At 47.8% G+C, this 12,026-nt stretch overlaps 3 protein-coding genes across 3 annotated transcripts; 1 reads left to right on the top strand and 2 right to left on the bottom strand.

Moving 5' to 3' along the window:
* Positions 1–4,309: 4,309 nt before the first annotated feature.
* BP5553_08667 (Uncharacterized protein) lies at positions 4,310–6,076 on the bottom strand (the record flags this gene model as incomplete). Its single annotated transcript, XM_032017290.1, has 2 exons — positions 4,310–5,958; positions 6,004–6,076. 2 exons carry the CDS (start codon positions 6,074–6,076, stop codon positions 4,310–4,312), a joined length of 1,722 nt encoding a protein of 573 aa, XP_031866721.1.
* A 637-nt stretch (positions 6,077–6,713) lies between these two features.
* BP5553_08666 (uncharacterized protein) lies at positions 6,714–7,781 on the bottom strand (the record flags this gene model as incomplete). Its single annotated transcript, XM_032017289.1, has 3 exons — positions 6,714–7,164; positions 7,216–7,538; positions 7,590–7,781. The coding sequence occupies 3 exons, from the start codon at positions 7,779–7,781 to the stop codon at positions 6,714–6,716; spliced, it is 966 nt and encodes a 321-aa protein (XP_031866720.1).
* Positions 7,782–10,367: 2,586 nt separating this feature from the next.
* BP5553_08665 (putative peroxisomal biogenesis factor 2) lies at positions 10,368–11,786 on the top strand (the record flags this gene model as incomplete). Its single annotated transcript, XM_032017288.1, has 1 exon — positions 10,368–11,786. One exon carries the CDS (start codon positions 10,368–10,370, stop codon positions 11,784–11,786), a length of 1,419 nt encoding a protein of 472 aa, XP_031866719.1.
* Positions 11,787–12,026: the final 240 nt, after the last annotated feature.

Below are 12,026 nucleotides of genomic sequence, written 5' to 3'. Positions count from 1 at the left end.
TGGACAAGAGAAGGCCACCTATATTGATCCATAGATCATTTTTAGATCCGGGTATACAACTCAAATGATTGGCGTCGGAGCGGTTCAGACGAAGATCGGTGTCGCCTGAGCGCCTCTGCAGATGCCGGCGCCGTTGTGCACCCTCCAGTCGAGGATCTCGTTTACTATCGTGACTAACCTTGCTGCAAGCATGATATGCAGGGTGAATGGTTCGTAGATGTGCCGCCGTGGCGTGGAAAATGGCAGGTGGTAGGTGGGTAAGGAGCCAGTTGGAGAATTCCTTTGGATATGCCGATAGGAAGTATTCCCTTCTGCCCGATATGACAAGCATCACCCATCGATCGTGGTGGGGGAGGGGGGGGGCGATTCCGCCCCTTCTTCAACAATGAAGTAGAGGTAGAGGGGTATAGGGGCGTCGTTATAATGTTGTTCTGGAAACGGGAGAGCGGAGGGGCAGACGCCACTAAATGTTGGTTCCAACAAACCAGCATTGACTTGGCATCCGAGGTAGTTGTAGAATGGCGATGAAGATGAGGCCTTGATAATACGAGGTTATTGGGGCTATAATGCCCTGCATATGCCATTGGTATGAGGAGTTTTTCTTGGTATCGAGAGCTTGTCCGAGTAGGGGTGGTGTTGTTGGCGACTTGTTTCCCCCTTGACTCCCTCAAACGGCCCCCGAATCTGACAGCGATCCGTGTAACCCCACAAGGTATATTCCTATCTCCACTCATAGATAATTATTTCCAATTCAACGGAAATCCCATGAGCGATAAAATTTCTAAAGTGTCCTTTTGGAGTCGCAGATCATCAAGTTTTTACTAGCTGAAAGAGTCCCGCATGCGAATCGGCACTTGAGCATAGGGGAGCGATGGCGTTGCACCTCTTCACCGTAAGCTATCGAGGGGTGGGGATGAATTGTTCAGTTTAGAAGATAGCCTAAATATCGTATTTGCAGATGTTTCAAACTTGCTTTCACTTTCACTTAATTAAAGCGCGAGCGTGAAAGGACTCCTTGCTAACACTTCCCAAAAGAATTAACAGGGAAGCCTCTCTTTCCGCAATCAACAGACCTCTCAATCCACTGCATTCTCTACGTTCCAAATCCCTTCAAACATCTTCCGAAGCCTGCAACATTTCAAATCAAATTTCTGTCAACGGGGCCGATGAATCAAGGGTCAAATTTCCCCAATACTTCAGCATCCCCTTCTTGTGCTGTCGCACCGTGGGCAAGGTTTTAACTGGATTGATGGTGGATATTAACTGTTTGTAAAATATTCATGCAAGAAAGGCTCCAATTTTAGCGGATTAGTTGTCCAGAGTCCTCATCTAGAATCAAGAATCGTCTCACGTAATAGCGGTTATGATGGCATACTTTGGGCTTGTGTTGAATTTATTGCGATAACAGTTGGCTCTAGTTTTTAGAGACTGAGTTGATGAATTTAATACTGGCTTTAAGGGAAAGGGGCAATGTTGATCTTTAAATACACTTATTGCTTACTATCATGACTATGAATTATTCCTAAATCCCTGGATCCAAGCCAATACTTGGAAATTTGCAAGCTAGTATGACTTGACAAAGAAGCATTCCTGCTTCACAGGCCCCTCTCAGTCCTTCCTTGATAATAATTCTGCTTTCAAAAATGAGTGGCTGTCTGTAAGAATATATTTGTGGTTAGTCTTCTCCTAATGTACGAAAAGCCATAAGCATGGACGCGACGGGTGATGGTAGTTAAGACTTATCGGCTCCAAAGAATAATAGCACTACACAATAATTTATTTGCATGAAATGAGTTGAAACACAGATGCAAAGTGGTATTCGTAGTCGTGCTGAGCGGCTCGATATTTTAGAGCTGGTCTCCACATATATATTCGCCATAAGTAGCGTCGCCAAAATAGGAACTCGAAAGAAATTATTACTGACTACTCGAACAAAGCTACAAAAATTCCACAGGTCTTAGTTTTCCAGGGTCTCGTTTATATAATCAATTTCTCCATGGTGTTTAGAGGGATACAGCAGTCCCGTAACGGTCAGGGATGAGACATGCTCAAGGAATTAGTAGGATACCCCCCTTGCGCTGCAACTTTCCCTGCGCGATTGGGCGCCGGCAGGTGCCTTGATTGTCAATATATAGCAAAATAAGCAGAAATCCCATAACAACTGGAGACAGGTGACTAGGCCTGTTGGTACATTGGTCAAACAACCCCTCCTCGAGGGTGACCGCCGATCAACAGACAACCTAGAATGACCCTAGATGCTCCACGAGAGAAACGAACAAGTTTCTCGGTGTCCCATTTGGAACTGATAATTGGGTATTTCTTTTGCCATTTTTTCCCCTTAAATGCTCCCATTCTACTCTTTTCTCGGTGGGTTCGCATCGCTACAATTTTGCTCAAACAAGCGACGGCAAGTCTCATATAATATACTCGTTCTAATAGGAAGCTAGACTTCCACCTTGGTTAAATTTTAGGTGACAAATCCCTAGTCTTGTTTCGCGGTATGGTAAATTTCTAGGCCGCTGATGAAAGGCTCTACGCTTCCAGACAATATACGAGTCCAGAAATGAGTCCCAAAATCACTTCCACGATGATGCAAGGAGGCATCAGGATAATATCACAAAACATCCGATTATAGGAAACGATGTTGTTTTTCAATACAGATATATAACAGATACTTCTCCACGGCCTGCAGTGCGCCAGTCGAAACCCTTGGAAAGTCACCTTTTGTAGCAATTCACACACTTGCCACTCAAAACAACATTACATACTACGACGAAATCGCGCTCCGATCTCCGGCACAATTTTGTTGAAGCCCCCAAATGAACTTTGCATCTACGTATCTAGTTACATCGTGAGGAAGAAGAACTCTCAGTTCGCTATTTGATAAGCAGGAGCGAAAATTTACAAGGGATCAAAGCTAAGTGGAAGCATGGAGATGGAAGTATAGGTAAGCAGTTGCTTTGCAAACGAGCACGTGATCATCCCCCCCTATTCTGGCTCAGTTTTAGCCGAGGAGCCACAAAAAATAGCCTACCTGTCCAATTCAAACCACAGGAGGGTGTAAAATTCCTGCCATAATTTCGTTTCTATCATCCATTCGAATACAAGGAGGATCAATAACAAAGGGGAACCTCCAATCGCGGATTGGACAGAACTCTCAACACTGCCAAGAGCATATTCTTGCCTCGTACCGACTGGAGCCACTAGGCCGATTTCCAGTGAGGGGGGCGTTTTGTGTTACAGTTTTATGTTGTAAGGCTACCATTTCATAATTCCATTCTCTTGCTTCCCCCCTTTTCCCCTTCGTCGCCCCGGTTGCGAAGCCATATGAGTAAACCGAATTCCCGAGCTTACGTCGACAAGGAGCAAAGTAGTTCAAACTTGGAAACTATAACTTGTAGTTGAGCATCAGTCCCTATCCAGGTCCAGTAAGCAGGTGCAAGCCATCATTTTGGCAAGCTTCGAAGGAAAATCATCATCCGCATTACCTGGAGATATTCCAGAGTGGCGGGATTCTGGGGTGAGAGCTACCTCTGTGTCACCTTAAATCTTTCGTAAGGTGATAATGAGCATGCCACCGCAGCTATCACACTTCTCATTGAATGTTGTAGAACAATTATAAATCTACTCTCCTTACTAATGCGAATTGCGATTCACTCCTCCATTACTTAAAGTTAACAGAACCAATCTTTCTTGCTTTCGCCTCCCTCGGATTAGTAGTTTCGACCATGATTACGTACATAGTTCAATTTGTATTTATGCCATCGTCAGCCACTGCCCCAGGGCCGCGTCCTAGACCAGTGTCTCAGCAATTCCACACTGATTGTTGTTTCGCTTCATCAAAGAGGTAGACCAGGGAGTTTTGGCCCGGCGTCATATCATTCCAGATAGCATTATCTACAGCAGTATAGACCAATATCTGAGACGGCAAACCAGCACTAGATGAAGATGGAGGCCGGTAGGAAAATGGCATTGGTGACAAGTGACAGGAAGTCTTGAAGAAATATCGTGGATTCGTTACCACCTACGAAGGGATCCCGCAACTTCCATGCTCCGCTAGCTCGTACCAGATCTCCCCCTATTTTCCCAGACGCAAATAGATACGCCACATCCATTATATCATGGCTTATCTCCGTGTCTCCTGAACGTTCGATTAGTAAATATTACTTGGCCGCCTCTCTAGGTGCCTATTTATATAGCCGGTTCTAGTAAATGGATATAGAAAACCCCAAAGTTTGAGCGAAAGAAACAAGCTCCTAGTACTGTGGGCTGCATCATTCAACATGTGAACACAAGGTAACTGATTCAGTTATTCCAGTGTAAATGACGACACTCCGATGGATCCCCCAAGTGCTTTTGTTGCATAGTTGAAAATCCCCCATCGGTACCCCATGAATAAACTCCAATCCGTATTCAACGTATAGTTCCCCCCAAGAGCGGTAAATGTGCTCCCATCAGTGCTGTATTCAAACGACGCGGTATGTGGACCATTCGACAACGTGTGCATCGTGCCTCTCAACCAGACTTTCCCTTTCGCAATCCCCGCGCTTGCTGTAGTCGACCCATCCGTAATCGTCGACCAGTCTGTTGAGTTCTGCAGGGCTCCCTGCACGTTGGCAATCGTATACGTGCCCCCGCTGCGAGAAATACCGATGTAGGCGGTCCAGTCACGGAAAGCGGCCAGGCCGCAAGAATCCCCGTCGGCCATGCTGCTAGTGTCGAGAACAACGATGGCGACGGACAGAGGGCCATGGCAACGGTGTGTGAGTGTGTTGCGAGCTTTGTAAATATCAGTAGTGACAGTGGCCGTAGAGAGTGTGATGCCGTTGTTAACGGCATATTTCGTCGTATCAGGGTTGTGGTTCCATTCCCAGTCGACGGATAGGGTTGTGCCGGGGAAGGTATCAGTTCCAGTCCAGGAGGGCATTTTGTGGGTAGGTAAGGGGTTGGGATAGGAGTCACCCCATGCCCCATTGACAGTATCGAAGATGGGGAAATTGTCAGTACCCCAGGTGATTGGGGCAAGGACAGGGACTCGACCCAACGGGTATACCCAGGAGAAGGACATGAAATACCATTCGCCTGCTGGGGTCTCGATTAGGCTTCCTTGGTCAGGAGTTCCGCCGAGGTTATTAGGAGAGGCGACGTTTTTGATCATTGTCTTTTCAGTCCAATTACCAAACACGCTGCCAGACTGCCAAATCAGCGTCGCTGAGTCACTAGGTGCGTCGTCGAGAACGTAATAAATGCCGTTTCTCTTGTACATGCGGTTGCCTTCGATGCCACTAAATTGAGGTGGCGTAGAAAATACTTTCTGCGTCTTAGCAATGCTGAGACCGTCGCTCGCCAGCTGAGCAATGCTGACATCGTTACTGCCGTATACAATATACATTGTGTCATCATCATCTATGAGGAGACCGCAATCATAGAAGCAGGTGGCATAGAAGACGGCTGCCTGTGTCCAAGGACCGGTCACTTCGGGAGCGGTATAGACGTAGGAATTCCAGAAATCAATGCATCCATACCAGTACCATAAGCCGGTGCTTGCCCGATACCTCATTGTCGAGGCCCAGGTACCTCTGCGATACGCAACATCTCCATCCATATTGTAGCTATCTCCGAAGGCTAAGGTGGGAACAGAATGTCCGATAAATTTCCAGTTGACTAGATCGTAGGATTTAAGGATTGGGGCTCCTGGTGAAAAGTGCATGTTCGACGCCGAGAAATAGTAGGCCCCGTCTGGACCGAGGAAAATATCATTGTCAGCAAAGTCCTCATAGAGAACTGGATTGGTGAAGTTTCCGGATGGGGCTGTTGACGCTGTTGTTGTGGATGCTACCTTTGCCGTTGAACCGGTCGAATTTGTACATGGAAGACATTGAGAATACAAATCACTTCCATAGGTGCAGCATGATCCTGCAATACAAGTAGTTGGCCCTTTCCATTCAATTCCACCGCCTGAAACCCATTAGTTTCGTATGCGAGAGGTAACGCAGTACTCACATTGGCCATTGAGCGATTGTTGGCCAAATACGACAGGCAGCGCTATAGATATAATGGCAACAATATGCCTCATTGTTGCGATTGACGTGAAACCTAAAGGAATACCTTAGATCGTGACATATTCTGCAACACGTTCGACTTTATATATTCGCGCTTATTCTGCATTCTATCGAGCAGCCTGATTGAGGCCACCTTGCCCATGATACACCAGACCATCGGATCTGAGTTCCGCAGCCTGTTTTATTACCCTCAGGCAAACGGGTATATAGTGTTCTCCACCGCAAGACATGGAGGACCTGTAGTCTTGAAAGCTTGGGGACAGTCGTCCGAGAACGAAGCCAATCGCAAACGACGACATCTGTGTGTGTTCGTCTTCCATGTTGCACCCCCGCCTTTCCAGGAAGCACTAGGTTAAGAATATAAATTAGCTTTCCTCATTGAGGCTCAATCTCTGCGGAAGCCGACCTGCCGTGGATTGGCACCAGCGTGTTGGTTCTCGGGAGTCGGGACAGATTGTTGAAGAATAATAAACACACTGAGAGGGGGTGGCCCGTGCATCGCACTCCTACGCTTATTACGAGTATTATAGAAAAGGTTGAGATGTTAATGCTTGCTGGGCGAAAATCTTATATCCCGGATTTACAATCTCCAGTGGCCTTAAAGATGGTCTTCATGCAAAAAGGCTAAAGTATGTCGTTTTTCATCTATAATTAACCAGGGAAAAGGCTAGGTGCACGTGTAGTACTACCACCAAACGTCGAATCCATCGAACAAAGACCCCAATATGTCCTCCGCCAACTCTCCGCCAACACTTGATCTGGCTCCAAGCTCGCAAACTCCTGGATATTCATCCTTAACTCCAGAGCCAAATATATAGCGGTATCTAAAACAGTGCGACTGAGATCCGTCCTGTCTTCGAGATCAAGAGCGTTGGCAGTTAGAAGTAACGCCTGGACTGTGAACCCAGTTGGGTGGAGGGTGGCTATTTCTAGTTGCTCTAGCGCGAGGTCTCGCTGCTCGTTGGTAGAGATGTCAGGATCGTAGAGGGAACCGACGTATTCCATTGCTACCCTTAAGTGATTTACAGAATCCGGGTCAGAGTCTAGGCGGCTGAAGAAGTAGTAACGGGGTAGGACAAAGGGGTGAATTTTATAAAAGAACCTACATTCGGGTTAGAGAGATGCAACTCCGACTTGAAAACATGATACTTACATGTAGAACAAATCAATCAGTCGTCCTGTGCTTCCTGACCTGGAAACAGAGCTTTCTAGGCTGCCGGGACAAGATACTGATGTTCCGGTATACATCTCTGTGGACGGCCTGCCAATTGGGAACCCTATTGCATCATGGTGTATGTAGCGTGTGTCAGAAATCCGATTGTCTTTTCCTCCATGCTGTATTGAATCTTTCTTGCGCGGATTTGGCCCGTCTCTCATCCCCCGTCTTGATTTTGCGTAGTAACATGGTTTATCATCTTGTTGGCATCGACTACAAACTGGAACCTCAGCGCCGCATTTTACGTGACGACTTCGGCACTGCTCCATGTTAGCAATCAAGTCCTGAATCAACACTGAGACCGTGCGCACCGGAAGGCATGCTAGCGACACTCGAATGCCGCCCCTTGATGATGTTTCTTGCCTTTTGGTTGTCGTTGATGCATTGGAGGATGTTGGTGAGTCTTGAGAGGGGGATTCGAGGTCAACGAACATAGAAATGTCCCCTTCGCTTTCGCGTGGTAGTACTTCGTTGGAGCTGCTAGCTGTTGTTGAACCACTCATGATAAAAATGGGGCCGCACTTGGTCGTATAATCTATCTGATGAAAGATGCAATGTCCACAGCTTTCAACTAGATTTCTTCGGAATGTGACAATGGCAATTCTTACAAACGGTTGGCCATTTATAATAGATAAGAGAGGTTGAAACAACCGGGGAACGGAAAATGTTAATGGGGCCTGCATCTATATTACTCCGTGTGGGAAGGGATACCACTTCGATATCGGACTAGAGGCAAGGAAACGCAGACCCTGGTTACTGAACCAAGTCAGCCTCTTGTCAGCATGCGTACCTACAGAGTCAGCGAGAAAATGTGCACATAACTAATCGGCTTTCACGTATTCTTATCCGACCAAGCCTGTTAATATTAGGGGGCCCACTTATACCTAGAATAGAGTTACCGTATCCCATCTCGTTTTAGTACAGGCCTTAGCTCATCGGGTCGCAGGACTCCGGGTTTGTTCAGCCTTACAAGATGCCCCATTACGGATTCAAGTTTAGACTTACGGGCCACAACCAAATTCAACGTGCACTGGCCTACATGCCAAAAGTGGCAACATGGCTTCATCAGGGCTGTGCAGCAACTATGGAACGTACGAACTCTGGAAGAGCACTATTGAGAGCTCAGGAGGCAAGTAGGAAGTATACGGGCTGCGGACTTCATGCAAGTAATGGATTGCAAGGTGCTTTCGAGGGAGGCAAGAAGTGTAACTCAAAGCCAAGTCCATTAGGTAAATCGAAAATCGAAAATGGGCGGATGGTTGAATGGACCCCGTCATGCAGGACCAAATACGACAGCCGAGCTAGGCATCGTTTGATTGGATTTAACTAACCGCGGAAGTGCTGGAAACAAACTTCCACGAGGTGGCGCTTTAAGCATAGACTAAGCTTGCATAAACGCTTCACGGCCGACAGTGATATTTAGGTAGATCTTACATCCCTCTAGAAACAGCGTCACACGGAGGCATCCATCCCCGAAGGAACGATCGACGGCTCCAGTGTTCCTGCGTTGACATGATAGAAACCGGATGAACTGGAAAGGGAACCTCAATGCTAAGGACAATATCGACCAGTTGTAATAGCTGAATCTGTCAACATCCACCCCAAATTGCGTGTCTAAAGCACAAATCTCCCGATCTCAAGAACGAATCATATAAACATATGATTTATCCTCCACTAAGAGGCAAAAGAAGGCAGCAAACAGCAAGACCTCACACGCCGACGAAGAGCCGAGAGAGCAGTGCACATAAATTAGAACCAGCAGCCGGCATGGAGTAGGAATGAAACTATTTGGTGTCAAACGGATGTGGCGGCCGCAGTACTATTTCCGCAACTCGCCATCAAGCCCATTCCTGTCCATGGAAAAAGCACCGATTAAGCGAACACTTGAGCTCAAAATAATAAAGTACAAGGCAGCAGTCTTCCGAAGAATGCGGTCAAAACGGAGATAAACGAAGTGTCAATCGGCCACGGTGCTCGAGGAACAGGGTGAGGGTCAAGTATTTTGGAGATTTGGAAGCTGTCCTGTGGCAAATTTACACCGCATCAACGCATGTCGAAGGAATAGGCAGTTCCCTAGGACCAAAGGCGACATCATGATTCAGGACCTGGGGAAGCGGGTTGGGCACGGAGATTCCTGCAATCCAAAGATAGGTCTAGAAATGAGATGCCATCTCGAACGTGGCGGCGGAGATGCCGAGGTTTGTCCAAGGCGCGGCCGTCAATCTGGTCCACGGTCCATGCCATGCTTGAGAGTTGCTGGGGAGAAGTGAGGTCGCAAGGGAGGTCGAAGCTGTGATTGACTAGAGGAGGGTGTCGACACGAGGCGTGGTGGTTTACTCATCTCGATGGGCATTAATAATGCAGCCAGGCGGTGGCATACGAGTAAGCAGCAACAAGCTGGCCGCACCCCGTATCACGGATCAAGCGACCGAGCCAGCCCAAGGCAGCGCGAGACGGGCATGAGTGGGGGAAATTAATACCAGTGTGCCCGGATCTTGGGATGGTTATTGGGATAGTTATTAGGATTGGGGTTGAGGTGAAGATGCTGAAGATGCTGATATTGGAAGTAGTATGGAGGGAGAGGTATTTAGGTACCAGGAACCTACGAGAGAGAGTATCAAACGGGATTAGACCTTATTAGGAATCGACACGTGACTAGAATCACGAGAATTGATAAACACACGGGGGGGCGCGGAAGAACGATAAATCCGTCACTGGAACCCTGATTAAACCCCTGACTGTTCTCATGCAGCCTGCTGTTAAGTCCGGAGGAGGGCTTACATAAAAATAGGTAAGATGATAATAAGCTGGTAAGATGGCAGTTCATGTCGGGATTTGATGCGAGGGGAGCCAGCCAGCCACTGTTGGGTTCATACGAAGTACCTCCGTACCGTAGATTTGGAACTCACGTGCCTGTGGCTTTCGGTGGCTTGGAGATACGAGGCACGTGCTAGGTAGGTACCTCCGTACTCGTACTCGTATGATCCCCAAGAATGAACCTCGGCTGTCCCTCAGCCTTCCTCCCTTCATGATTCCACATCATCGTGGCCCATCCTGCCTCGAGGTACTCCAAATGCTCCCTCGATGACATGACGTCCAACGACTTTGCTCTGGCTCAGCAACGGCTTGCCGTCCGGCGACAAGCACGAGAGCGTGAAGCTCAATCCCGTATTACCGCCGAGCGAAAAGCCTCACGAGCCGCACAGCAACTCGGCCGATTACCATCCCCCATTGCGCGTCTTGGTCAAGCTGGACTTACGACATGGGATAACATAAGGGGCCGAGATGGGACGCGGCCTGAATTCAGGGTGGGACAGGTGGACGCAGAGCTCCTAGACGAGGAGCTGCTGGACTTGTTGAAGGGGCAGGTCGGGGAAGCTCTCAAATATTTTGGTTCTCATATTCAGGATGATTGGTCTGCGGAGATTATGCTTGCGCTGAGGGCGGTGTTGTTCAAGCTCACAATATGGGACCACGATGCAACGTACGGTGCAGCCTTGCAAAATCTAAAATTCACGGATGCCAGGAGGAAGGGCACGGTACTCGTCTCGCCATCGAAGTGGCAGAAAGCGCTATATGGACTTTTCACCGTCGGAGGGAAATATGCTTGGACGAGGTGGGAAAATTGGCTGGTTGATAATGATAATGGTTATGATGAGCCGAGTCCGACGCTCCGGAAACTATCCGGATTATCAGACACCATCTCGACTATACACTCCACCGCAGCATTTGCGTCCTTTCTAGTATTCCTGGTGAATGGAAGATATCGGACACTGCTCGATAGGACTCTTAGGCTACGGCTAACTCCTAGGACGAGCCAAGTAAGCCGTGAGGTATCATTTGAATATTTAAACCGACAATTGGTCTGGCATGCCTTTACAGAATTCCTCCTCTTTGTTTTACCGCTCGTTGGCATAAGTAGGTGGAGGAGATGGCTCGCGAGGGTTTGGAGAAAGACAAAATCGGTCATGCGCAGCGGTGGTGAAGAGGAGGACGACGTCAAAGCCGGCGAGCTTGCGTTCTTGCCGGAAAGAACTTGCGCTATATGCTATCACGACCAGAACGCTGCGGCTACGTCCGAAGCAGATATTGTTGCAGCAGCTGGAGCGTCTGGAGTTATAGGCTCTGCTCAAACAGACATCACGAATCCATACGAGACGATACCATGTGGGTGTATATACTGCTTCGTATGCATCGCCAGCCGTCTAGAGGTAGAAGAGGGCGAGGGATGGACTTGCTTAAGGTGCGGCGAAGAAGTCAAGGAATGCAAGCCTTGGAGCGGGGATGTTATTGAGGAGGTCGAGAGGACAGCAACCACCTCCAAGACCGTCGGGTTCAAGGATCAAACTACAGAACTAGCTCAGGTTGAACCTCGACCTACTGAGGAATTAACCGCGGATGAAAATGAGCAGTCCGAAAAAGATGACGGATCATCATCAGCCTCAGAATTAGGGGATTCAGAGGCCTATGATGAGGAAGGGGAGGGTGAAATAGAGTATGAAGATTAATGGCGGCCTAGGGATTCGACCTCCAGCATCATCATGTCCACGAGGGAAATATCAGCATTGCATAACCGGCGTTTGGAATGTAAGATTTTGGTCGTGTAAACATGACAGCGGCCACTCGGTTGTCTGCATAATACTAGCGATAATGGAAAATGATTTAGGTCTTAAAATTTTCATTCAACAATATTTTATCTATCAGCAAAGTACTAAAGCATCATCTAAAGCATATTCAGTTCGTTGATC

Source organism: Venustampulla echinocandica (assembly GCF_003357145.1).
Source record: "Venustampulla echinocandica strain BP 5553 chromosome Unknown scaffold_8, whole genome shotgun sequence".
Taxonomy (NCBI): domain Eukaryota; kingdom Fungi; phylum Ascomycota; class Leotiomycetes; order Helotiales; family Pleuroascaceae; genus Venustampulla; species Venustampulla echinocandica.
Note: the sequence above shows the minus strand (reverse complement) of the source record. Positions and strands in the feature narration are given on the sequence as shown.